This window comes from Carassius gibelio, chromosome A8 (genome assembly GCF_023724105.1).
Source record: "Carassius gibelio isolate Cgi1373 ecotype wild population from Czech Republic chromosome A8, carGib1.2-hapl.c, whole genome shotgun sequence".
NCBI lineage: Eukaryota > Metazoa > Chordata > Actinopteri > Cypriniformes > Cyprinidae > Carassius > Carassius gibelio.
In genome coordinates this window covers 27078566-27105410 of record NC_068378.1, presented here as the reverse complement: position 1 = coordinate 27105410, position 26845 = coordinate 27078566, and the positions used below count along the sequence as shown (strand labels likewise).

General features: G+C 31.1%; 1 protein-coding gene across 1 annotated transcript in view; it reads right to left on the bottom strand.

The window, feature by feature from the left end:
- Positions 1 to 26845, bottom strand: part of LOC128019094 (F-box/LRR-repeat protein 17) — a 181339-nt gene that overhangs the window by 29178 nt on the left and 125316 nt on the right. The window contains exon 8 of the mRNA XM_052605096.1: positions 21757 to 21833. Within this exon, the coding sequence (XP_052461056.1) occupies positions 21757 to 21833 (77 nt within the window). The remainder of the gene's footprint in view (positions 1 to 21756; positions 21834 to 26845) is intronic.

The following is a 26845-nucleotide window of genomic DNA, read 5'->3' as shown; positions in this document are numbered from 1 at the left end:
GGCACTAGTTTTATTAAGCAATTAATGAAACTTTGTGATGAACTCGTGACTTTTCCATCAGGCTTTCGTTTAAAACACTCTTTAAACCAAACCAGAACTGACAGCGAGTTCTACATTCAATAAATGTGTCCTGAATCTCAGCAAACATCAGGAAACACGAACGGTCTGGAAATGACAAGCTTTAATCATAACGTCAGCTCCGTTTCTCACCCCAGGTGTGTCTTTATAAAAAAATAAAAAATAAAAAAAAAGCGAATAAAGTATTTTCAGCGCATGAAAGAGGAATTTATGTGATTTGTGATGCATATAAAAATAAAACATGGTTCTCCATCCAAATCAGATCACAGTTATATTAAAGCAGAAAGTGGAGCTGAAGGGAAAACACAAGCACACAGAGATGAATAATGGAAGGAGAAGGTTAATGAAACACAGGAGCAGGAGATGCAGAATTCGACGGATGTAAGCACCGCGATGAGAAGGTCACGGCTCATTTGAGGAAGACCTTCTGGATCCGCTAGACACCGACCTGCTGCATATACTGTCACTACGATCAGGTTTGCCATGAAAAATGAACTTGCACAGAGGGGAAGGAAAACAACATGTGGTCATGAAATATTTCGTGTCTGACCTCAACCCCACCGACAGACCGGCCACAAATCAATCAATCAATCGATCAATCAATCAATAAAACAGTGTGGATGTGTTTATCTGCTGTTCTGCACTGAAAATACATTTGAATGCTGGCATTGAACTTAATAAATAACTACTTTTATTTATCTTTTTCTGTATTTTTTTACAAAACTATTTTACCCTAAAAAAATTTTTATTAAGTCTGACTTCCATACTTTTATTAGACTAGACAAAAAGCTTTTTTATTGGCTAAGAAAAAAACCTTATCTAAAATGTTTAATGTCTCATTTGAATCAAAATTATTAGACTGACTTGATTTAATTTAAAGCATTTTTTTCATGAAAATAGATTTAAACACTGCAAAAAAAAACAAATAAATGCTGTCTGACTTTCAGAATTTGTATTTAAATTTGACAAAAAAATTGTATTTATTTATTTAAAACATTCACATTTTGTTTTTGTTGATTTGTTTTACAATGCTTGAATGGCAAAAAAACAAAAAACATTATTATTATTTATTTTTTTGACTATTTTACCATAGAAATAATATCTAATGAAGTCTGACTTCAGGAATTTTTATTCAAATTTAACCAAAACATTTTAAAGAGGTAAAACACTTTATATGAAATGCTTAATGTCTCATGTGAATAAACATTTAAGACGACTAATAAAATTAGTGCTGTAAAAAATCTAAAACAAATTAAACATGTCACAGAAGATTTTTACCCTGTAAAAGAAAACATTTCTATTTGTCCGTGATTTTAGTTTTTAGTTTTGTCCAGCATGTTTGTTCCAGATCCTCAGCTCATACTTCTATACAGCAGAACAATTAACACGAGCAGCTCTTATTAAACTGCATTTACCGCGGCTTAAACTTTGCTTTCAGTCAGTATTTATCACCAGAGTACATAAAGAGAGAGCAAGCACATCACTTACAATCCCTTAAAAGCAGCTGACGAGCTTCTGGAGGAACTTCCCTGCGAGATGAAGCTCTTAAAACAATAAAAACACAGTCCTTCCTTTCAAATATTAAGAGCAATTAGTGCTGAGGAGAGAACGAGCTTGTGTTTATAGGCAGATGAAGGAAGAGCGGTGCTAATGTAGAGATAAACACACACAGAGAGGCAGTTAAACTCTTTAGGAAGGACTCGTAAAGCTGAGAGTGATGCACGAGCTTTAACATCTCTATCCCATTCGCTGGACCTCTCCTTCACACATGACTGAATCTTATCTGTTCTCACCCTAACACCTGCATTTAATATCAATGCACATGCATTTTCATTACAGTGTTATTCCTAACACTTCAGTGCAAACCGGGCGTGATCCATCTTTCAGATCAGACAGATCCATCCGCATCGGACGAATCTTCACGAACATGCTGCACATTTCATGGGCTTCAGCAGATCTCGGTGAACACTAATAAAACACTCGAAGCCTCATTCAAATGCAGGAAAGCAGCACAATGTTCCATGAATTTAATGATATTGGCCACAGCTCTGATTCCTGTTGGTTTTCTCCCTCCATCAGGGACTTCCCGCTCCAGCAACACATTTGCATTCAATTACAAAATAAAAAAAAGATGGAGAGAACACGACTACAACACCATTGTAAATTGTTTCCTGCGTTTGCAATGAAAATCCAAATTAGTCCATGTGGAAACACTTTGCACCTTTAGTGCGAACCTTCAAGACTGGCAGAAATCTGCCCTGCTGCTCCATCAGAAAAACTAGTTTGGTGAAATGAACAATATCTAAAGGGCAGAGATGTGTGATGGTCAGAACTGAACAGTTTAACTCCTGATTCAATCGGATATGAATTGTGGCAACAGGACGCAGAAATAAAAATTTGAATGTAAGAAAGAAAATCATGAAACTGGATGGATGGATTTTTTTTTTCATCTGAAAATAGCTTTGAATGCATGGAGCTGAGATAAACAATCAAACAACTATTTTTATTTGTCTTTTTCTCTATTTTCTGTATAATTTTTTACAACTCTATTTTACCCTGTAATAGTTTTAATCTCTAACTTCTATCATTTTTATTCAAACTGGGCATGAAATTTGTGTTTACAAATTTAAAGATTTTTTTTATGTTTAATTTCTTTAATTTTTTTATATATATTGCATATCTACTTTTCAAATAAAAAGTAGGGGTTTACAAATAAGCATGCAAATAGCTTTGAATGCTGTCATGCTACTAAAATAAAACAAATTACAACACTTTTTATTTCTCATTTTCTCTATTTTTACCATAAAATAGTATCGAATGCAGTCTAGACTTCAGTCAATTTTGGAAAATAAACTTTTTCGGGGTAAAATATTTTATTTAAAATGTTTAAGGTGTCATTTGAACAAGACTGACTTGTGTAAATAGTGCAAAATACGTATATATTATTTTTCAGATCGGACATGTGAACCGTTGTCATTTCGCTCTCACACTTCTTGTGTATCCTGCTTGTAGCAAATGAAAATATCATGCATCTACTACTAGAATAAAATATGAATAAAATAAGTTTTCAAAAATGTTTTTTTTTTCTCCATTTGTTTTTTAGGCTTCAACCAATGTAATGACATGAAAAACATCAAAATTCAATTAAAAAAGTCTGGGTTTCTGACATAAAGGTTAAACCAACCCTTACTTCAACACACATTATTGAGGCTACTCAAAATCACTAAAACTAAAAGTTATTTAAAGACAGACAGACCTGATAAATCTCTCTCTTTCTCTCATATGAATCCTGTGCGTTCTTTACATCATGACTATTGCAGACGCACCCAAAGACCGGCTGTTGACATCAATTACTGCACAGAAACATTTCAATAAACTGCATTTAAATAACATGCACCGATTAGAGCATCACGTTTCAGAGGAAGTCCTGTCATCGCAGTTAACGGACGACACAAAACACCTCCCAAAGTTAAAGAAGCGCAGATCTCCCTGATCCAGAAACAGCTGTGAGGTGTTGATGCTGTCTGCACATCACATCCAAAAAAATGTGCAAAAGACCTGATAAGAACTCGTTTATATTCGTAACAACTATCACAGTTAACGATGATGCGGCTCGTCACGACGCGCCTCATATACGAACTAATATCGGAGAATATTTACGCAATAAAAAACAAACCCATGTATAAATAATGCAGAAAAAAAAATTGTGTTTAAGTTAAATCACATCCACTAATTAAGTATTCATGCCCCTGGATAATTAACTTGTTCTCTCATTTCAGTAAATCAAAATGTGGCTACGATTTACCAAACCAATAAGGCAATTGATTATTAGTGATGTGAACAACTTCTAATTCACAATTTGCGAAAACGTGGGAACAAACTCTTATAGACATGATTTAATATTTAAAAAACGGGATTTTTTTAAAGAGCTATTAATACGCAAAGTATTGATTACGCATCTTGTGTGGGATGCAGGGTTGCCAAGTCCACGTTATTTATTCCACCAAATCGACTTAAAAAGTTCACATCTGTTGATTGTTTTTACCTGGGAGTTAAAGGATTTAAATATTGCATGAATTACAATTGACTGAAATGCTTGTATTGCTAAATATTTAATGTTTAATTCAGTGATAAAACTGCGCTAGGTGTTACGTTTTATGAAGGAAAGCCACTGGTAGGAAGCCTTTAAAAGCGGTGTTTATGAACAATGCGCATAACAGCGGCTGTAACCCTTACAAAAATTAACCATGGTTTTACTACAAATGAAACCAAAAAACCATGGTTACTATAGTTAAACCATGGTATCCACAAATTAACCATGGTTTTGCTATATTAACCATAGTTTAACCACGGTATATGTAGTAAATCTGTGGTTAAACAAATGGGAGTCAATACGCCAAAAAACCATGGGTTACTACAATTTTACTATAATTAAACCATGGTTATTTTTCGTAAGGGAAAGTATGAGTTTTAGGTATGGAAATTACATATTTTGAGATTAATATTTGGGATATGGTTGTTGCGCTGCTTTGGGATGTTATTGAACGGAGTTGTTTAGTTTTTCACGAAGACCTGGCAACCCTTGCTGTATGGAGCAGAGCATGTTTTCATCCTAACTACATGATTTTATTTGTATAGAAAGCAAAGTGACAGTGGGGTAAGTGATGTTATATGTGTTTGACAAAGGTTTAAAGGTAAATCTGCCTGCTCTCTTGATAAATCCCAATGCAGCCCTCTAATTCATAGCCACGATTTACTAAAACAAAGAAAAGAAACGGCTTAGATTTATTAAAACGTTGGGATGTGCATTAGTGTGTGTGAGTGTGTGAGGTGTCTGAGAGTGAGACAGAAACACAGTGAGACAGGATAAGGTTTATAAAGCTCAGAAGAGTCCCGTTTTCCCCAAAAGAGTTGGTGTAATTTAAGGCCTGTCACGCGGGCCGCTGTGGGCTGACAGCCAGAGCAGGTGGGCCTGAGCTGAACTTTAATTGGTTAGGAACATCTCTTCCCCGTGTAGCGAGGATGGATTCAGATCCCAGCCTCACACACTCACAGGAGCCAGAGCTTCACTGTAAATACTACAGCAAGACCGAGATGAGAGAGAGCGAAAAACCTTTCTATAAACTCGACTGGTGTAAAGAGATCCACACAGATCAGATCAATAACACACTGAAGAGCAAATATATAAGAACTGACCCAACGACTGACCCATCGGCGTTTTATAAGGCAATGAGTGAAATGAGTGTTTTAGCATCACAGACACTTCTACAGTTTCTGAACACAGTAAAAATTATGAGTGACAGTGAATGTGTTCGATATAGAAAATCAATACTAAATCACACGGACGATGACAAAGGCTCTGTTTTTATTCATTTTTTTAAAACAAGGAGACTAACCTTTTCAATTAATAACAAAAACATGGTTTTTTATGTGTAAATATTACAAATGTGTATTATTTAAACTAAAGCAAATATATAAAAATTATGTTTTTGATTATTTTATTTGTATTTTAAATTATTGTTTTTATTCATTCTCGAAACAATACAACAGAGACAGAAAATAGTAAAAAATAATAATAATAATAATACATTAATTATAAATAAATTAAAATGAAATTATCTGATATAATGCTTTTTATGTAATACAATTAGAGAAACATTATATATTTTTTATTTTATTTTGATTATTTAATTTGTATTTTCAATTATTGTTTTTATTCATTTTCAAAACAATACAACAGAGACAGAAAATAGTAAAAAATAATAAAATACATTTAATAATAAATAAAAATTAAAGTGAAATTATCTGATAATGAAATAATGCTTTTTATGTAATATAATTAGAGAAACATTATATATTTTTTAGCTTATTTTGATTAAATATTACAAAATGTGTATTATTTAAACTAAAGCAAATGTATAAATATTATGTTTTCATTTTTTTTTATTATTGTTTTTATTCATTTTTAAAACAATACAACCGATACAAAAACATAGTAAATAATAAAAAAAATAATGCATTTAATATTAAATAAATTTAAATAAATAATTTAATTAAAAATAAATAAATTGAAATTAAATGATCTGAAAATTAAATAATGTTTGTTACATAACAATTAAAGAAACATTATATATATATATATTGTATTTTTATTGTTTTTTATTTATTCTCAAAACAATACAACAGAGACACAAAAATAGTAAATAATGATAAAAATAATGCATTTAATATTAAATAAATTAAGATCATATAGCAGCTGTCTTCATCTGATGCCTGTTCTTTAAAAAGAAACACCTGCAACACTCTCTTTATTATTTATTGAGATTAATGCGATGTATTGTAGTTTAAAATAAATTACCTTTACTTTACAAAATGATAGTTAAATAAAGAGCAGGTGCCACCAAAACTCATTCCTTAAAAATCCTTTCTAAAGTGGTGATTGAACTTTATTCGGTTAGTTTTAGATCATTGAGCAACTATTGTAGTTTTTTAATATTTTGAATTAGTTTTCATTTTTGCATTTTCTGTTAAAAGTCATTTTGGTTTTGGCAACTGTATTTGTTTATTTATTCATTCATTAATTCGTAACTAATTTAAATAAAAATGTAAGTTTATTTCACTTCAGTTTAACATGTATTTTAGTTATATTTAATTTGTATTGATTGAACTGTTTTAATTTTTTTATTTTAATTGAAAATGTAAAGTTTTAGTAATTTTGCAAAATGTTTTTTTTTTTTTTTTAAACATCTTTCATTTTGTATTTTATTTATTCAGTTTTAGATAGTTGGTAAATCAAGTTAAAAGCACGTGAAATTTGGAAATGTTGCATTGACATTAAGTTTATATTTTATTTCTTCCGTTTTACATTAATTTTATTTCAAATAATGTTTTTTTTTTTTTATTATTACTATAATTTTAGTTACAATTTTAGTTGTTTTTAGTAAACCATAATACCCCTGACATTTCTTAAGTATGATTTCTCACAGTTTTTGTCGTAAATATGGGCTTAATAGAGTTCACACTGCAAAAACTCTTGATCTTTGTTAATATTTGTGTTTTGTTTTCCAGTAAATAAAATAAAAGGTTTAATAAATCAAGACACATTTACTTGAGAAGCAAAATGACTTAAGATATAGTTTTGAAAAAAAAGTATCAAAATTAAGCAAATTTAAGCTAAAGAACAAATATCTGCTGGTGGGGTCAGAGACAAATAATCTTGTTTCCCTTCAAATTAGGTTTATTCTTCTCACCCTATATAATGAATATATATTATGTTGATGTATTTGCATGACTCGTGCATATTCACAACATGAGCACATGCATGCATGCACATCATATGCATGTAAACATGGTCACGGATCGTAAGATAAGATGAGTTTATGGAAGCTTGTGTGACTGAGTGTCCATCAGAGCGCAGGGACACTGGTGTGTCATTCAAAACGCTGACGGCTGAACAGCTTTGAGAGCAGAAGGGAAAGTTAATGATGATGAATGAAGAGGAGCTCTGCGGTGCGCGGCTCTCTGTGGAGATCTCATCAGCTCAAGCCGCGTGAGCTTCTGTCTCTCGCACGCGCTCGTGCCGCTGCGCCAAACCACTGGCTGTATAATTGAGAGCTTACGCCACAGTCTCTCGTCCGCCGCTGCGCTTAATTAAGCCGTCTGTGTAAATGATGCTCTGTGGAGAGCAGGACAGACAGGTGAGACTCAACTCTGCCCGACGACAGCAGCTCACACACTCACAATTCATCATCTAAAGTCCCCTTCAGAACCTGCTGGGACTTCATTTATTACTTCATTTATTTATGTTTTTAATTCATGATCCTGTCTTACAGTAAAACAATTCATAGGTAAAGGAAATCTGATGAATGCTGGTTTAGCTGGCTGGTGCAAACCAATAGTCGGAATGAAAGATAGTCATTCCTATTAATCATTAAATAAATAAATTTCAATATTACAGTAAGAGAAAACATTTAATTAAATAATGAAAAATATTTAAACAAAAAAAAACTTTAAATCTGATTTTTTTATTACAAAAATATTTAGTAATTCTAAAGAAATCATAAAATAAATTAAAATAAATAGAATATAATTAAAAGGTTGAAATTAATTTACAATAAAAAAATATCTTAAATACGCATTTAAATTAAAATGTTTTAATAAAACTGCAGAAATATTTAGCCATTCCTATAAATTCAACAAATAAATAAAAGGAAATACAATAAAATAAAATAAAATAAAAACTTAATTTGATGTACAACAAAATGCATTTAAAAAAAATAAAAAATTAGCTTAAATATAAATGTAGTTGAACTACCTTTATAAATAAAAAAATAAAAAAATGTACATAAAAGCAATTTGGTTATAAAATAAAAATACAAGTGTAATAAAAATAAAAAAAACGTTAGGATACATTTAAATTATTAAAATGTATATTAATTATAATAATTAACTTATTATTTTTAATGAAAAAATACAAATGATGAACAAAAAAATATAAGCATAACCAGAAAAAAAAAATATTCACAATAAAAATTTATTTTATATTTAAAAAGGTCTACCAATTAAATAATGAAAGAAAGAAAAAGAAAAAATAGGAAATAACTTTCCTATAAAAGCTTTCCAACACACACACTGATGTGGATTTTACTAGTTATGATTCTATACATCTAGATAATCAAGTCATTTCTGATGGACAAAAACTGACATCAGTATGATATCTATTGTTGTAAATGTACACATAAGAAACGCATGATAACAATCTGAATTTCCTCTGAATAAATCTCAGCCTTTTCAAACTCAATATCTGTATTTCCAAAGCCGTAGTTCACAGAATCAATATTTCATGGCCAATTTTCATAAGAGAATGACAGGAGATAATAGGGCTGCTGTGAGCAGATAATGGGGGTCATTTCTCTCGCTGAAGGCCGCTGGGTAAATTGTCTCTTCAGACGGAGACGTCTGCGGGTGAAGGTGCACTTTTCCTCCTGCGCTTGGATCTACGTGAACACTATCAGTCAGTCGGTCTTTTGTTATGAACGCCCTGCGATGCTCCTCTCGTCTACAACAATTCAGCAGGAGCTTCTCAGGTGTCAAACTCAAGGCCTGACGCTCAATATTTAAAAAAAAAAAAAAAAAAAAACCTATAGTAATCCAGCACGAAGTGGCAAGCTTCACGTGTTGCCACGGAAACAGGAATGTGATACACTGTATCTCTAACGCTGCTTTCAAAGAAGTTCTTAATAAAAACAACAACATTCTGTTTACAAACTACCAGGACAATCCCAGATATAATTACTAGATATAAACATATGGAAATTCTTAAATGTAATATATGGAGTTTTGGGTAACACTTTAGAATAAGGTTCCATTAGTTAATGTTAGTTAATGTATTAATTAACATGAACAAACAATGAATAATACATTTATTACTGTATTTATTCATCTTCGTTAATGTTAGTTAATGAAAATACAGTTATTCATTGTTAGTTCATGGTAATTCACAGTGCATTAACTAATGTTAACAAGCACAACTTTTGATTTAAATAATGCATTAGTAAATGTTGAAATTAACATGAACTAAGACTTATAAATGCTGTAGAAGGATTGTTCTTGCTTAGTTCATGTTAACGAAAGTAGTTAACTAACATTAACTAATGGAACCTTATTCTAAAGTGTTACCGAATTTGGTTAATGTCATCAATTAATCTGTAACCAGTTTTTATACCTAAGGTGTAATTAGATTTTAGAAAGGCCTTATACACGCAATTAAGCTACAGTATAAACCTAAACTAATAATAAAATATTCTGCATATTTGTTACATATATATATATATATATATATATATATATATATATATATATATATATATATATATATATAACACATAGGTAAAATAATCAGCAGCACACCTTTGTTTGTAACATAACATTATTTAATATTTATTAAATGGTTAAATTTCAAAACAAAGAACAAATAAAAAAAAACATTTAGCATCACATATTTTCTCTATTTTATGTAACAAACATAAGCTATGTTTGTTACATAATATAATTAGATAAAAATGTAACTAATTCATTAATTATAAATTATAAATATTTACTACTACGACTACTACTGATAATAAATAAGTTATTATTACTAAATCATAATTAATTTATCTAATAAAAAAAAAAAATTTCATATACCTATATATAGCAAGCACCTATAGAAAATATTTATTTCATAATGATAAATTATTAAGTATAATTGAAATACTTTAATAAATAAATAAATCTGCAGCACATACATAGATCTGTTATATATGATTAGAGAAAATTTATATTTTCAATTATTAAATATTACTAGGGCTGCAACTAACGATTATTTTGATAATCGATTAATCTGTCGATTATTTTTACGATTAATCGATTAATCGGTTTATGTACTTATATTTTAGTTTTTTCCATTTTTCCCCAAGGAAATTATTAATAAAGGGTCTTTATCATTCAGCATAGATTTTTAAGAGATTTTAACCAATTTGCATTGTCATATCCTCATCAAAAATATACCTGGAGTTGTTTTATTATGTTAGTAATCCTTTGTCGAACTCTTCTGCAATCAAAACACTGACCCATACTCTAGCAAAATTCACAAGGAGATTTCAAATATTGTTTTCACCATGGCAGTCCTTAGAGCTCCTAAAGTAGTTTAACATCCCAAACAAAGCTTAAGGAATCTTTCAGAACATATTTTCACGAAGTATAAGGATAAAACAGAATAAAATTGCAGTGCATTGTATTTTATTATTTACTGGGAAAAAGCTTTATAGCTTATGCTGTGAAATTGTAAACAATCCTTCGAAAAAAAAGTGCCAATGGCATGAAACCTGAATGGAACTCACAATTTAAAGTAAAATCCATCAGAAGGTTGTGCAGAAAAAAAAAAAAATTGGGACACACACAAAAAACCTGCTGTGTGAAAAAGAGCAGTGAATACTTAGAAAAGAAGTGCATTTTAAATATACTCAAACATTTACCTCTCTCATTCAGTCATAATTAGGCTGCAAGTCTGAATTATGAACTGGTAAATGACAAACTGATCACATAACATGTTTGTAAAGCTTTAAATGTTAACTGTTAAAAAGCAATGTTATCAGCTTTTACGACTAAACATTTGCAAACAACCTTGTACTGGAGAATCTGCACAAATAAAATTCTTAGGGGCCGTTCACATATCGCACCTAAAAACGCGTGGAAAACGCTAGTCGCGCCGCTTTCTCCTTCTTTCCAAAGCGCTCGGGCAGAAGCGCCCCTGAGGCGTCTGCCTTTGCTAAGCAACCATGACGTGCTCTCTCCATGACGTGCCCTCTCCATGAAGACCCGGAAATTTCAGCAAAGGATAAATGGATGCGGTGTGGACGCGCCTGGAAAAACGGGCGCATCGCACCGCGTGCGTGTCGCGACCGCGTCGCTTCCATTATGAGAGTGCATACTGCGCGCCTACATAGGAAATAACGAACTTGAGCACGCAAAAGACACGATATGTGAACGGCCCCTTAAACAGTTCAGTAGTGCAGAGTTTACAGGTTACTCTTCATTTTGAAGGCTCAAAGTAAAGTACTCCCACTTCCCGCTGAATGCTGCAGAGACGCTGTTCGGAAAGCACGTGACATAAAACGAGGCCAGCTATTGGCTATTCGCTACTTCACCTGCTGTACTGGCTGAGTAAAACCTCCGGTGGCTCATTACTGCCACACTTTGGTCACCGCAGATTTGAAATATGCACGAAATGAGCCGCTTATGGCAAATAAAATTTATTTAGCGACGAATCGATTACTAAATTAGTTGACAACTATTTTAATAATCGATTTTAATCGATTAAATCGATTCGTTGTTTCAGCTCTAAATATTACCAATTATTACATTTAATAAATTCTTCAACAAATAGATGAATACTCCTAAATTCTCCAGAATTTAATGCTTTGTTGCTGAATGTGTTGTTCCCCAATGAGAAATAAGTACCTGAGTAATACAATCTGCTCTTAAATCTTCCGTCATCTCTTCAGAGGCTGCAGATAACGCTCACGTGGCAGAAACTGAGTTTGACACCCCTGTCTTACACCGAACTTCACTTTCTCCAAATGTTTGGTGGATCTGCTGTCGCCAGCGCGAGTGGGAAAGTTTCCAGCAACTTCACGGCTGAAACTTTCTGAATGTTTCTTGAGCAAAAAGTGCACTTCCACCAAAAACTAAAGCAGAACAATTAGAAGTGTGGGGCAACCGATCCGGGACGGCCTGTCAAGAGCATCTCACACAGAAGAGCTCCTGCGCTTCGCATCTGACGGGGTTAAAATCCCGGGCTGTGGCGTGAGGAGCTCAGGGAATCTCTCAGTGCTGGCAGCAGGGTTTCTAACCATTAAACACCCTCTCGCAGTGTCACACGCAGCCGTCAACACGCCACGGCACGCTCAGTCACCAGAGAGACACAGCGCTCAAAAATAGCCTCCTAATTCACACCACTGCTTTCACACGCACACCTTTTTAAGCCTTGTAGCACATTCGGGATACGTGAACATACAAAAAAACCCACCTTTTTAGTAAGGGAAAAAAACTTGTAACCTTCAAAATACACATCATTGATTTTTTTTCAGATTTTTTACTATTATTTTTTAAGAGATATAACTAGACTCGTGTTCGGGTCATTTTTGACCCGGATACCATTAGGTGCCAAAACACTTCCTGTAAAATTATCTGTGAATTTAAGTTAGTGTCAAAAAACTTAACGTAATATATAACTATATATGGCCATATCCCCATATTTCACACACTTTTAGGACTAGATGTTGTTGATATGAATATTTAAGCTTACTGACGAACCACTGCAGCATGAAAAACCGATCACTTTTAGTTTATGCAAGTGAAATGATTTTAGAGTAATATTTATGTTGTTTTGATGTTTTTGTTAGAAATATGTAGGTTTCATACATTTGCAGTGTTTTTTAAATAATCGTGAGTCATGCGTAAATATGTATTTATTTATTTACAAAAAAATAATAATTCTGATATAATATCAAACATAAACAATATTTAACAATACAAGTCATTTATTTAGATATAATAATAAAAAAAATAATGGACAAGTAAAATAAATCATTAGCCTATACATTAGTCTTATTAATACATATAACATGCTTATGAATATATTTAACTATTTATTTTAAATTGAAATGGAACATTTATATGACTTATAATAATCTGATCAGATACAATTGTTTTTAGCTGCAAAAATATTAGTCACACTGAAATATCTGTGCAGTTTACCCAGAATGCCCAGCTCCTGGGCTCCTTGGAAAGACTGAAACAAGGGAAATATAAAAACAAGGTGCATATAAAAGCCAATCGTGTGCATTAGTCACGCGGGGCGTAATAAGAGCGGCAGCTTATGACTCGCTGTGGGGCCGTTAGCACACGCTAATATAAGACTGGAGATTAGCGCATTACACCAGACCAGAGAAACAACAGCAAACACTGTCAGGAGACGCCAGACAGACTACAGTTGACAGAAATATCAACACTGTCAGATCATATGCTAACACCAAACATATCTACTTACTGCATTTACTGTTCCACCATACAGTGTTTTTAAATCATATCCCACACTGCACTGAGAGAAACTCACAAAATACAAGAAAAATAACTGAAATTATACAGTGCATTGCGAAAAACAATAATATGAATTGTATTATTATATAATATAGTCCAAGTAACCAATTTAATATAAAAGATACAAATGTTCATTATTATTATCAACCACAGCAGCAAAATTATAATAACACAATCCATGCAACCAGGTAATGTAAAAATAATAACAACAACAATAGTAATATTATTTTTTTTCAATATTTGAGGATAAATATAATAGAATATATTCTAATATAGTCAATTAGCCTTATATATATATTATTATTATTATTATTATTTTGCTTTGATTATTAATACATTTAACTAATTGGCAAAATTGACCTATTATTATCTATTCAAATTAAAAAATATATAACACAGCAACAATAATGGTGATAATAATTTTAATAATAAATATAATTAAATAATAATAATAATCTAAACATTTTATCCGACAAGTATCCATTTGCCTAATATTGTACATTATTTTTTCTAATTAAAATCAACAACAACAATATTAAAAAACATTAAATCATAATTATTCTTAAAAAAAGAATTAATACGTAATTAATTAAAACACTATTCAAAGAGAAAACAAGATATTTTTTTCTGACCGTTGGAAGATTGTTTTCTTGTTTTAAGTATTATTATTATTTATTATTATTATTAACTCATCAACCAAGAAATTATTCTAATTAATCAGAGTCAGTTCAATGATACACAGATGCAGATACGTCCTTTAACACTTCCTGGATCCACATTTCATTAAGTAGCATCAGCCAGTTTTCATTAATATGCTGTTTATTGGTGTCGATCACATTGTTTTTCATATGCATCTGTCTTCCTCGCCTGTGTTTTTGATCGGTACATACTAGACACATTCAGAAGATGCGTAGTAACAGCAAGAACGTTTGGCAGGGAAAGAGTTAATAAAGCAGGATCACTGGCTGTCATTATAAGCCAAGAGTTTTATTTTTATTCGTCCTTCAGGATGCCGCTGAAAAGTTATGAATTTTCATGGTCGTAAAATAAATATTACACAATCATTTTTATGGATGTTGGAGTCAGAGCTGAGACGAGGACAGTATGAATCCTCCAAAGTCCATTTGGGTTTTAAACAGTGAAAACCAATAATGCTTAGAAACACACACTTAATAATAATAATAATAATAATAATAATAAATAATACAAACCATGTAACCACCACTTACTACAAAATAAATCAATGTTCAATATTTAATAATAAGTAAATAACAATTTTCTACCAATTAATATAGTCCTATTAGCCTTCATAATAATTTAAGAATTTATTGACTTGTTTATAAATAGATTTTAAAATTTATTAAAATGCATATAATATTTTATTATAAACATTTTATTTATTTTAATACCATTTATAAAATACATTATTATTTATCAAAATAATAAAAATAATAAACAACATTGGATTATTATTCTAACAACAGCAAATAATAATTTCATCCACTAAGTGAAATTGTCTGTTTGCCTATAAATGTAATTATTATTTATTAAAAGTTTTAACATTGTCTTATTACATTGTAGTTGCTGCTTTTTAATAAAAACTAAAATAAATAACATTAATACATTTATTTCTAATACTTATTTTAGATATCAAGACTTAATTCTCCAATAATATATATATTATTTGTGTATTTTGTATATATGTATGCATTATTTTTATAATGTATTTTATATATATCTTTTTTTATTTTGCTCTTTTTTCGATTTTGATTGCTTCTATTGTCATCATTTGTAAGTCGCTTTGGATAAAAGTTTTTGCTAAATGACTATATATAAAATGCAATGTAAATGTAAAATGTGAATACATCTTGATTTAAGAATGTTTAGACATTTGGACTGAAGAAATACTAAATAAGAAGCTTTTTTTGTTTATTTTTTGCCATGCATCTTTTGGAACATGAACTATGCACAATATATTTGCAGATAAACACAAGAATAATATACATTCAGATGATGAAAATCACCTTTCTGAGAACCGATCACAAGAGTTTCTGAACATACAGGCGTCAAGATGAGATGCTAAGTCCAGCAGAGTTAGTTTTTTTTCTTTTTTACTGTATGAAAAACATACATTATGTACATTTTGAAAGACTAGACTGTATTTACAACACACACACACTGTCTCATAAGAGTCTAAATGAATCAGACAGTCTGAAAGAGTCTGACCTTACAGGTTTATAATAACTGAGCATTTCTATGATTGAATATTTCAATCAGCAGGTTATATGGACGTGATTTCAGGAGATGAACACTGAGAGCTGAACTAATGCCAGAGGAAGATGAAACCGTTACAGGAACATCGCTCTGAAATCTCATTTATAGACTCACTTCATATTGATTTCTATTGTAATATTCAGAAATACTCGCACACAACCCTGATGAAGACACAGAATTCATATGCACTAAGGTTCAAAGTCTTTAAGATGTTTTAATGTTTCTGAAAGGGTCTCTTCTGCTCCCCGAGGCTGCATTTATTTGATTAAAAATACAGTAAAATTTGGAAATATTATTCTAATGTAAATCATCTGTTTTCTGTGTGAATCTGTGTTAAAGTGTAATTTATTTCTGTGATGCTCCGCTGTATTTTCAGCATCATTCCTCCAGTCTTCAGTGTCACATGATCTTCAGAAATCATGAAAATATGATGATTTACTGCTCAAGAAACATTTCTGATTATTATCGATGCAGAAAACATTAATACTTTTGTGTAAACCATGATACATTGTATTTTTCAGGATTCACAGAAAGAACAGCATTTATTTGAAATTTAAATATTTTTATTAACGTTTATTGCACACCAACTGTTGTTTATATGTTATCATTATGAAATAATAGCTCTAATTTAAAATTAATAAGTATATAAATGCAAAAACAGCATATATTAGTACGAATTAGTACAAGTCATATAATAATCAGGATTACTGACATAAGTGGCTTTTGTTAGTATATTTTTAGAACTGCATACAGAATTCATAAAAATAATAATGTATAATTATTAATATCAATTTTTTTTAAATTAACATAAGATCATTTATTTTCCTTTTTATTCTAGAAAATCACTGCAACTTAATGCTAATTATTTATAATAATAAAATAATTATCCTAATGCATAATTATTATGTATTATAATTCATAATATTTATTAACAAGTACTACTTTAAATAATAAAGAACAATAAAGTATTGTATAATTAAGATCTAAAATACAGTAAAAGTTTTTGTTTTGTATATAAAATATGATATTTTGAAGACTAACAACAGTTAGTTAGACACAATTTAAACTTTAAACCTTAACTAATGAAGAGAGCCGGTCATCTGTAAGGTCAGAAGGTCATCTCACAGAGCACTGCATTAGCAATGATTAAAACTGATTCAGGAGGATGTTTGTCGTGCAGAAAAACAGCTCGAAGTGGAAGCAGAAATGATGTGAACGTCACACAGTTCGTCTATTTCCTGAGCACTAAAGCAGAACGAGAAGAGAACTCACTCCTTTAATAAAAATAATCAATGCTAGAGAGGCATTTTTCATTTTTGCAAGAGCAAGTCATCGTTACACTGCAGAGCTGGAACAAACTGCGTCTGACATGGCTTTTAAACTCATTTACAGATGCTTAAACCATAACCTGATAATATCATGAGATTAAAGTCATCCTATTTAAAGTACACCTCTATATATAGTGCACTGCTAATATAAGATTGGTGTGTTGTTTTCCAATACAAATATATCAACATACTAAAAAAAGGGTGTATTTACTTGCATTTAGATGTTAGGTCAGGTTTACTCAAAGATTTGTCAAAATGAAGCAAATTTATGCTTTAAACAAGAAAATATTATTTGCTACTTGTGTCATAAATAAAAAAAAATCTTAATTTGACAAGAAAACAAGATTTTTATTTTTTGAGCTCATTGGCAGATATTTTTTCTTGTTTTAAGCAAAAACTCAATTGATTTTGAATAGTTTCTTTTGCTTATTTTTTGAGCTCATTGGCAGATATTTTTTCTTGTTTTAAGCAAAAACTCAATTGATTTTGAATAGTTTCTCAGAAAAAAAAAATCATTTTGTTTCATCAGTAAATCTATCTTTATTTAGTGATTAAAAAAAAAAAAGAAATATACTGAGAAATTTTTCTCTCTTTTTTTTGCAAGGTAAAATAATAATAATAAAAAAACAAGAATGTTACAACAAAAATCATATTTTTGTGTTGTTCTCTAGTACAAATATTGAAATGCAGATTTCTTAAAAAAATAAAAATAAATAAAATGATAAAAATTAAGCATTGACACTTTTTTTCTTCTTTCTTTTGTTTGTTTGCTTGTTTTCAACAAATTCACTTAATTGTAATACATTTTTCAAAAAACAACTTATAATATCACTAATATTAGTAATATTTTTTACAATTTTAATGTATTCATGTCATTTCGCTTCTCAAGGAAATGATTCTTGAGTTATGAATGTTTAGATATTAGTCCTAGAAAACAAAACAGTGTTTTTTCAGTGTAACATAAACAAAACAGAATTTAATTACAGGAATATTGCAACAAAAACTGCTATTAATTATTGCTCTTAATATTGTAATAATAATTCTAAACGTCGAATATGCATTGCAAAATAAAAAAAATCTCTGATGCAATATGAGAATTTTCTCGCACTTTAACTTCAATCTCAACACTGATTTAAGTTTAATTGTACAGAGCACCACATTTGTCCCCTTTTTCTTGAATTTGGAGACATTTTTGCTCTTTTTTGCCTTCAAGCACCTGTAAATGAGCGGCTCATACCTCAAATCATCCTAAAAAATACTAATAAAATCATTTTATTGCAGTGTAAAATATGCACTGTATGCAAAAGAATGCATAAAAATGGTTAATGCTGTAAAAAACGATAAATCTTTGATGCAATGCGAGCAATTCGACTCTTTTATTTAATTTTCACAGTTCACTTAAATGGCAACACGTGTATTAGATTTAAGGTAATTGTGCATGAGAACATTTCTGTTCCTTTTTCTTGAAATTGGAGGCATTTCTGCTGCATTTTTTGCCCCAAGCACAACTAGAGATTTAAATGAAAGACTAAATCCAGCCAAGAACGCGGAAGCAAAAATCAAGCTCCTTTTATCCGACGGATCCAGAGGAAATCCACCAATCATTCGATTAGCAGCAGGACGCGGGAGATCGGTGTATTTAGCGTCCCTCAGAGGAGCGCTGGTGTCCGTCATTCATCTTCTTTAAACGCTCGGATATCCAGGGTGCATTCCAGGCCATCATTAGCGTAGGGTTTTGATGTCGTGGTCATTCATCACGGGTCGAGGGTCGTGATTACCGTCGCTTCGAGTTCTGCTGACGTTAAACAAACGCTGCGAGGAGTTCAGAGTGATTCGAAACATTACTGCGCCACTTATGTGTAATTATCTCAAGTGGGCTGAAATACATTAGGCTTACCGTGAGGAATCCAGAGAACGTGGGTTTTATCGTAGGTGGGTTTTATTTTATCGTAGCTTTTATTTTAGTTCAGTACAAGCCGATGTTGATTTAACATTTACAAGCATGCTAATACGCTGATATGGTGCCTAAAAAACTTATTTGTGCTATTTAATATTTTGTGTAAACTGTGATGCACAGAGAAAGTAGTACTTTTATTCATCAAGGACGCATTAAATTGATCAAAAGTGACCTTGAAGAGGTTTATAATGTGACAAAAGAGTTCCGTTTCAAATAAATGCTTATCTTTGGATCTTTCTGTTCATCTGTGAATCCTGAAAAATAAAATGCATCACAGTTTCCACAAAAATATTAACTGTTTTCAACATTGATGATAATCAGAAATGTTTCTTGAGCAGTAAATCATTATATTTTCATGATGCATCACAGAAATAAATTACACTTTAACACAGAAAACGGCAGCTTTAAATTGTAATCTTTTTTTTTTTTTGATTAAATATATAGATATATTTATTTATTTATTTATTTACAGATATCTGAGAGAAGCTATTGGTGATGACCAAAGTATATATAAAATACATTTTAAATCAAATAAAATGTATATGGAACTGCTGAAATTAAATAAGATTAAATAAGGATTTTTAATATCCACTCATAATTCAACATCTAATAATAAACATGGTGCTGCTTTACCATGACATTAGACAAAAACATTTAGGATTTAAAAAATAAATAATAATAATATTATTATTATATATATATATATATATATATATATATATATATATATATATATATATATATATATATATATATATATATATATATATATATATAAAAAATAGCAAAAGACGCTTTATGGCAGTGGTTCTAGGATGTAGGAATCTATAACAAGAAAAAAATTAAAAAAAAATAAAATAGTAAAAGCTGCCTTATCTTGGCAGTAGTTTTAGGATTCTGTAGCGATCTATAACAAGAAATTAAATTTAAAAAATATATATATATAATAAAATATAATTTAATTAATCTAAAAGCCTGGTGCTTTTCCAAAGTATTATGATTTTAAATAAAATAAACTAAATGTAATAGCAATGTAGATCACTACTGCTTCCACATGACAGTAGTTACGCCTGAAAGGTAAAACAGACTCCTAACTCTACTCAACTACACCGGTCAGGTTATTTATGTCATTACGTCTCGCTGCTGACCGTAAGTGGCACAGCTGCATGTAATGACATCTAATGCTTCTGGACTGGTGCTGATTTTTTCTCCAGCTGGTGTCCATGGAAAGACGCACCAGTCATGTGGTCAGTGTTTGGGCAGGAGCTCAACTCAAACACAGTGATTAAGTGCCACACCGCAACACTCTTTTAAGAGCACCACTGACCCCAAAATCTACTCTTCCACTTAAAAACACTGAAGCAAATCTCTGTGTTCCTGTCGTTCGGTGTGAGGAGAGCGGCTAATAAAAGCCAAATGTGTTTTCATTACTCTGAGCTGAAGGACAAGGACAGGAACGGCTCATCGGAGGAGTTTTGCCCCGTCACGCAGTTACTGTACATCTAACACATCTCAGCGGGCAGTAATTAGCCGAAGCACGGCGTGATTCAGCGTGTGAACACATGCAGCTGTCGAGGGATCAGAGGCTTTATCTGCCATCAGTACTGCATGATCTGGACCACATACTGCTGGAGATCAAGCACGGGACTGACAACACACATTAATACTGCTTCAATGCACTGAACGGACAGAAACACACTCCAGACATGAAATACAGACACGCAAACTCAACTAACACACGACACGAGCACCGTCCTCCAACACAAGAGAGGAAGACAAATCTGAGAGAGAGACATTTCAAAATCTAAAACTGGACAAATGTAGATTAGAAAGGTGTACCATTTATTTCAAATAAATAAATGTAAAAGACTGCAGCTATCTTGAAGTTTGAAAATAAAGCATTTTGATAAAAAAGTATCTTTACATCATTACTGCTTCATTAATACAGTAATTACAATGCAAATAAAAATAAATAAATAGATAAAATAGAACAATTTTAATGACTAAAATTAGGTTTTTGGATTTTGAAAAAGAAAAGGAAATGAATGAATTAATTAATGACTGAATAAATAACAAAATATATAACAAAATAAATCAAATAAAATGTAAACGTTAAAGTTTTAGGGGTAAAAATAAAATGAAAAATAAAAATAAAATATAATAATAATAAACAAATATATGTTTAAAATATATAAATAGATAAAAATATAATTAAATAAAATGTAAAAGCCAGATTCTTAACAATGACAACAGGGCAAAGTTTTAGGATTTTGAAAAATAAAAATAGAAATAAATAAAATGTACGTTTTAGGAGTTTGAAGAATAAATAAAAACAACTACTACTTCACCATGGCATAAAAGCAAACACCGAGTAAGAAGGACTAAAGGTTAAAGTTCATGTCCGTTCTAGCGCCCCCTGTATCTCTGAGAACGAAGGGTTTACGTTTTGGTCCGCATCCGAACTCATCTCAGTCTTACCGTGATCTGTGATCTTGCAGGACACCAGATAGAGCTCCTTCAGACTCCGACCCTCCTTCGCGATGATCTCTACACACCTGCCAACACACAACAGAGAGACGGACAGGGTCAAAGGTCAGGAAAGGTCTACGGTCATCAGCACACGCTCAGATCAGCGGCTCGTTAATCAAAGCAGGTGTAATTCTATCACCTGAACGCAATTACATCATACTCTCCTGAAACCCAATCATTAAATGTGACTCGCCGCCAGCCCTTTCTTCTCCACTGATCCCATATCTGCACCTCAAAAGCATTTAGGAAGAAAATTAATAATTTAATTGAATCGACTTTGATTAAAAACTAAAAGGGCTTTCAGATGGGAAAAACCTCCGTGCTAAAACTACTAATGCCAAGACTTCAAAGACATGCATGATGGAGAAGAACAGGAGAATCACAGCAACCCCTGTATGAACAGAACTGTCTGTTTGACCCCACTGACCTTTAGTGCAACATTCATCCTTCAGAGAGAAGCCTTCAGATCTACAGCCATCACATTTGCATTCATGCATTTGACAGACGCTCACATCCAGAACAGTAATGCATGCAAGAAAGCTTGGTTTATAGAGTACATACACATATTCAACATACAATCAGTGAACGGAAACATTAAGAGAAAACTCAAAATACAAGACTGATTAAAGAAATATGGTAATTTTCTATACCGTAGAGCGCCACATACATTTACATCAAATGTTAACTGTGGTAGAGTTATGCTCACGGGACGCTGCACTTATCCACAATTACCAAAGTACATTATTTGCATGTGCTTTAAAGTCTTGTCGGTTAAACATTTCATGTGCGTGCTGTTGTGACGTGCGATTTTTCTGAGCATGTTCAGGTGAATTGTGCACACAGTAAAAATCCTATCAAACAGCACCTGATTACCGGACTAAGATATATTTCACGCCTGACTGCGCTAATACTGTCAAAAACACACAAGTGTTACATATAATCATATGGGGTCTAAATTACATACATAGAAGGTGCACAGTGTCATTCACACAAACACTAATCACCATCATGGTGAGTATCTAACTGAAATATGCAATAAACATTAATTTAACAACATTATATATAACATACATCCCTAATAAACATAACAGATAATAAAAACTAAGAAACAGTTACATATAATCATATGTGGTTATGTCTAAAGTCAATAAAAGAGTCGAGAGAGAAACGGATGCATGTAGGTCTTAAAGTGACAGCAGTCTAATAGCACTAAATATGCTACTGCCTTTCATTAAAGGGAGAGTTCACCGAAAAAAATGTATTCTTTCATTATTTACTCACTCACATATTGTATCACGCCTATATTAATTTCTTTCTTGTGCTAAACACAAAATAATATATTAAACCAAACAGCTGCTGGTCTTTGAATTATTCAAAATAACTTTTGTGTTCAACTTAACTTTGATATAGTTGCTTTAATAAGAATCAGTCTATCATCTATACAGTCAAGTGTACATAGTGTTTTATTTTTATGTTTGTTCATTCAGTTTCCGAATGCTAACGCTAAATACAGCTACTGTACCTGAAAGATAAAGAACTGTTTGTTTTCTTTATTTCTTCACCTTATAAGGCTTTGCTCAAACAACTTTCAAAATAGTAAAACCAATAAAAAGATTTGTGATAAAATCGTGAATCGAGAAACCGAAATATCTTTTTACACAAAATAGACATTTCTGTTTCCCACAACATATCGCGTTACTAAATACAAACATAATAAAATCACATAAAAATAAATAAATGGTAAAAGCTAACAAACAAAAAACTTGCTAAAGCATGCAAAGTTTTAGGACTCATTATTTCTTCAGTTTGGTTTCGGTTAACAATACATTTTATTTTGATAAATATTTGAATAATAGGAATATTAACATTAAAATCTTAATATTTAGAAATGTTTTATTGGTTTTAGCTTTTATTAAATGTAATATAGCGATGCAGCTCTTGCTGATCGTCTGAAATCACTCTCATTATAACGATTCGCCCTCGGTTTCCTCTCCTCTCTAATTTCCTCTTCCTGCATCGCCACGGCGACCATGACTCAAGGCCGTGATGTCCAATAAAGGGACATTAAAGTAGTTTCCATGACGACAAAGACACTCCACAGTCACCCAATTAGGCTGAGAGCAGCGACGGGCGAGCGAGGGATGGTCAGAAAGAGAGAGAGAGACTACGAATCAGGAAAGATGTGTAAAAGCAGGCCAGAGCGGATAATCAAACAACTGATGATGATGATGAAGATGCATCTTCATCAAGGCTCAAACACGCCTCTGCAGTGTTTGTGTGTCATTAGCGTGTTTACTTTAATCAGAGCGGCTGATTGTTGACTGACAGGATTGGGAATCAAAGTCCAGCTCTTGGAAAGAGACTCGCAGCAATGGAAACATGGCACTCTTGTGATTAACAAAAGTTAATTTTGTTTATATTTATATCAAAACAATGTGATTATCATGATTCGACAGCTGCATTTAATCACCTTCACTAACTCACCAGTAACCAAATACACACATAAACAACTTACACTCTGTCTGACCTGCTGTCTCTCCTGTAGCTTACAATCTTGTTTATTTAAGATCGCTTTTCAGTCTCAACTCTATGAGCCCAACCAGAGTTATTATAGTTAACTAAAACCATTAAAAAAAATTATACTTCAAATTAAAATTAACATTAACAAATAAAAACGTAAACTTATTTTATTTTAGCAAGCAGCCAAAGCAACATTTCTCAATTTAACATTAAAAAAACTTAAATGGACTACTAAATAACTACTAAAAATTACAAAAACACAAATAACTAAAACTTTAAGTAAAATGAAAATAAAAAAGGAAGATTAAGAAATACAAAATAATTCTAAATATTAATAAAAACGATTGAAGTATCTCAAAGAAACTAAAATAACATTAAACAAAAAAACTTTATTTCTCACTATCTCTTCATGACAGCTCTAGCATTTCTTTATTAAGTATGCTTAATGAAATTAATAAATATAAATCAATAATTACATAAATATTAATAAACAAATTAAGAGACATGATTAATAAATAAATTACTATATATCTATGTGTGTGTGTACGTACGTATTTACATATATAACAATTTGTATTCATTTATTATAAATTGTACTTTTTTACATTAAAATAAATAAAATTAAGCACATAAATGAATACACATAATAAAGAGTATAAATAAATACATTCATTTATATGTGTAATTATATTTACTCATTTATTATTTGTTTATTTAAATATATTTAATCTGATTTATTTTGAAGTGAACTATACCTTTCAAAAATAAGATTTAAAAAAGACATCTTTCAAAAATAATATACTGATATTTATTAAATGTATTATTTATGTATGGAATACTACTTACACACACACACACACACACACACACAAATACACAAAAAAAAATAAAAAATTATATATATATATATATATATATATATATATATATATAAAAGAGATCGGTAGCACTGTATTTTACAGTCCTGTTCCTCATGTACATACTATGTACTTATTATAGTAATTACAATAACTATGTAATAACTATGTACTAACCCTTTACCTACTCCTAAACCTAACCATATCCCATGTATACAAATATTATTATAAAGATATAATATACACATATTGAAAATATAACATGGTAATGTTTGGTTTTATAATACATCTTACATTGCTTTATTTTTAATATTTTGTATAATTTATATTTTATTGTATATAACAATAATTAGAAATTATCTTTATAATTAATATAACATCAATAAAATATAAAAGCCTTTACATAATAATTATAATTATATATATTAATTGTAATGTTTATTTATAAATTATTACTAGCTACTATATTCTTTAGGTGAACAAACAATAAAATACAGATATACGAAAAATGAAATACAAATTTAAAAAGAAAATTATATAGCATTGTAATATCTATTATCAATGACCACTATTTTAATATACATAACAAATAAATACTAAATCAAATATAAATTAAAATATTGAAAATAAGTCATCTGTTTTTTTTATTAAAGTTAAAATTACATCGCTACATTTTTTTATATTTTGTATGATTTAGATTTTATTTTATATAACAATAATCATAATTCATCTTTATAATAAATATAAAAATAAATAAAACGGGGATATTTTCCACTTCCAGCAGTGTGACCTCCGTAAATAAATGTAGAAATGAAACTCTTCTAAAGCACATAATGTATAAATATGTCTAAACTCATGCAGATCACTGGACTGAATGTGAAAGCAGACTTTGAATGCGTTTCACAGATGGAGAAAAACTCTGGTAATGTTCAGACGCAGCGAAAGCGACGCTGCCATCAATGTTTAATAAGAAACATTAGTGTTGCTCTTCACATCTTCACAAGAGGAGAAGACCAACACAACAATAAGAGCCGCACATAAAGAGCCCATTTATCACAAAACCAGACAGATGCGAACCCAAAGACAGGTCACGACAGAAAAAAGGAATTCACTGAGAAAAACCCTTTTAAAGACAAACTCAAGGCTGCGCTTCCTCCATTCAACACAAACTACCTGAAGCACCATTACAACACAACAAAACCCGTCAAATACGTGTCTGACAGACTGAGAACTCAAACTAAACTAGATGGAGAGGACTGCTCAAGGTCTGCAGCGAGCGAATATCAATATATACGACTGCAGTCTTAATGAAATGGAGGGGCGGATCAGACTTTCCTGCTGTAAATTTCTTTTTATACCTCCTAATAAAGCCTTTTGTACATGACTGGAAGTCTTGTGCTTGTCAAAGGTTTTTTTTTGTATCTGACTCTTGAGCATTGTTCACACAGAAAAGGAATTTTTATAACAGAGAACTAGATGAGCAAGACTGCTTTTTATGAAATATTTACTATACACTGTAAAAAAAAAATTAAAAAAATTACAATTTACAGTAAAAAACGGCAGTTGTGGTTGCCGGAATTCTACCGTATAAAATCGGTTACAACATTATGTTTTACAGTTTTAGCTTAAATTTAAAGTTAAATACCGCAATTTCATTAACT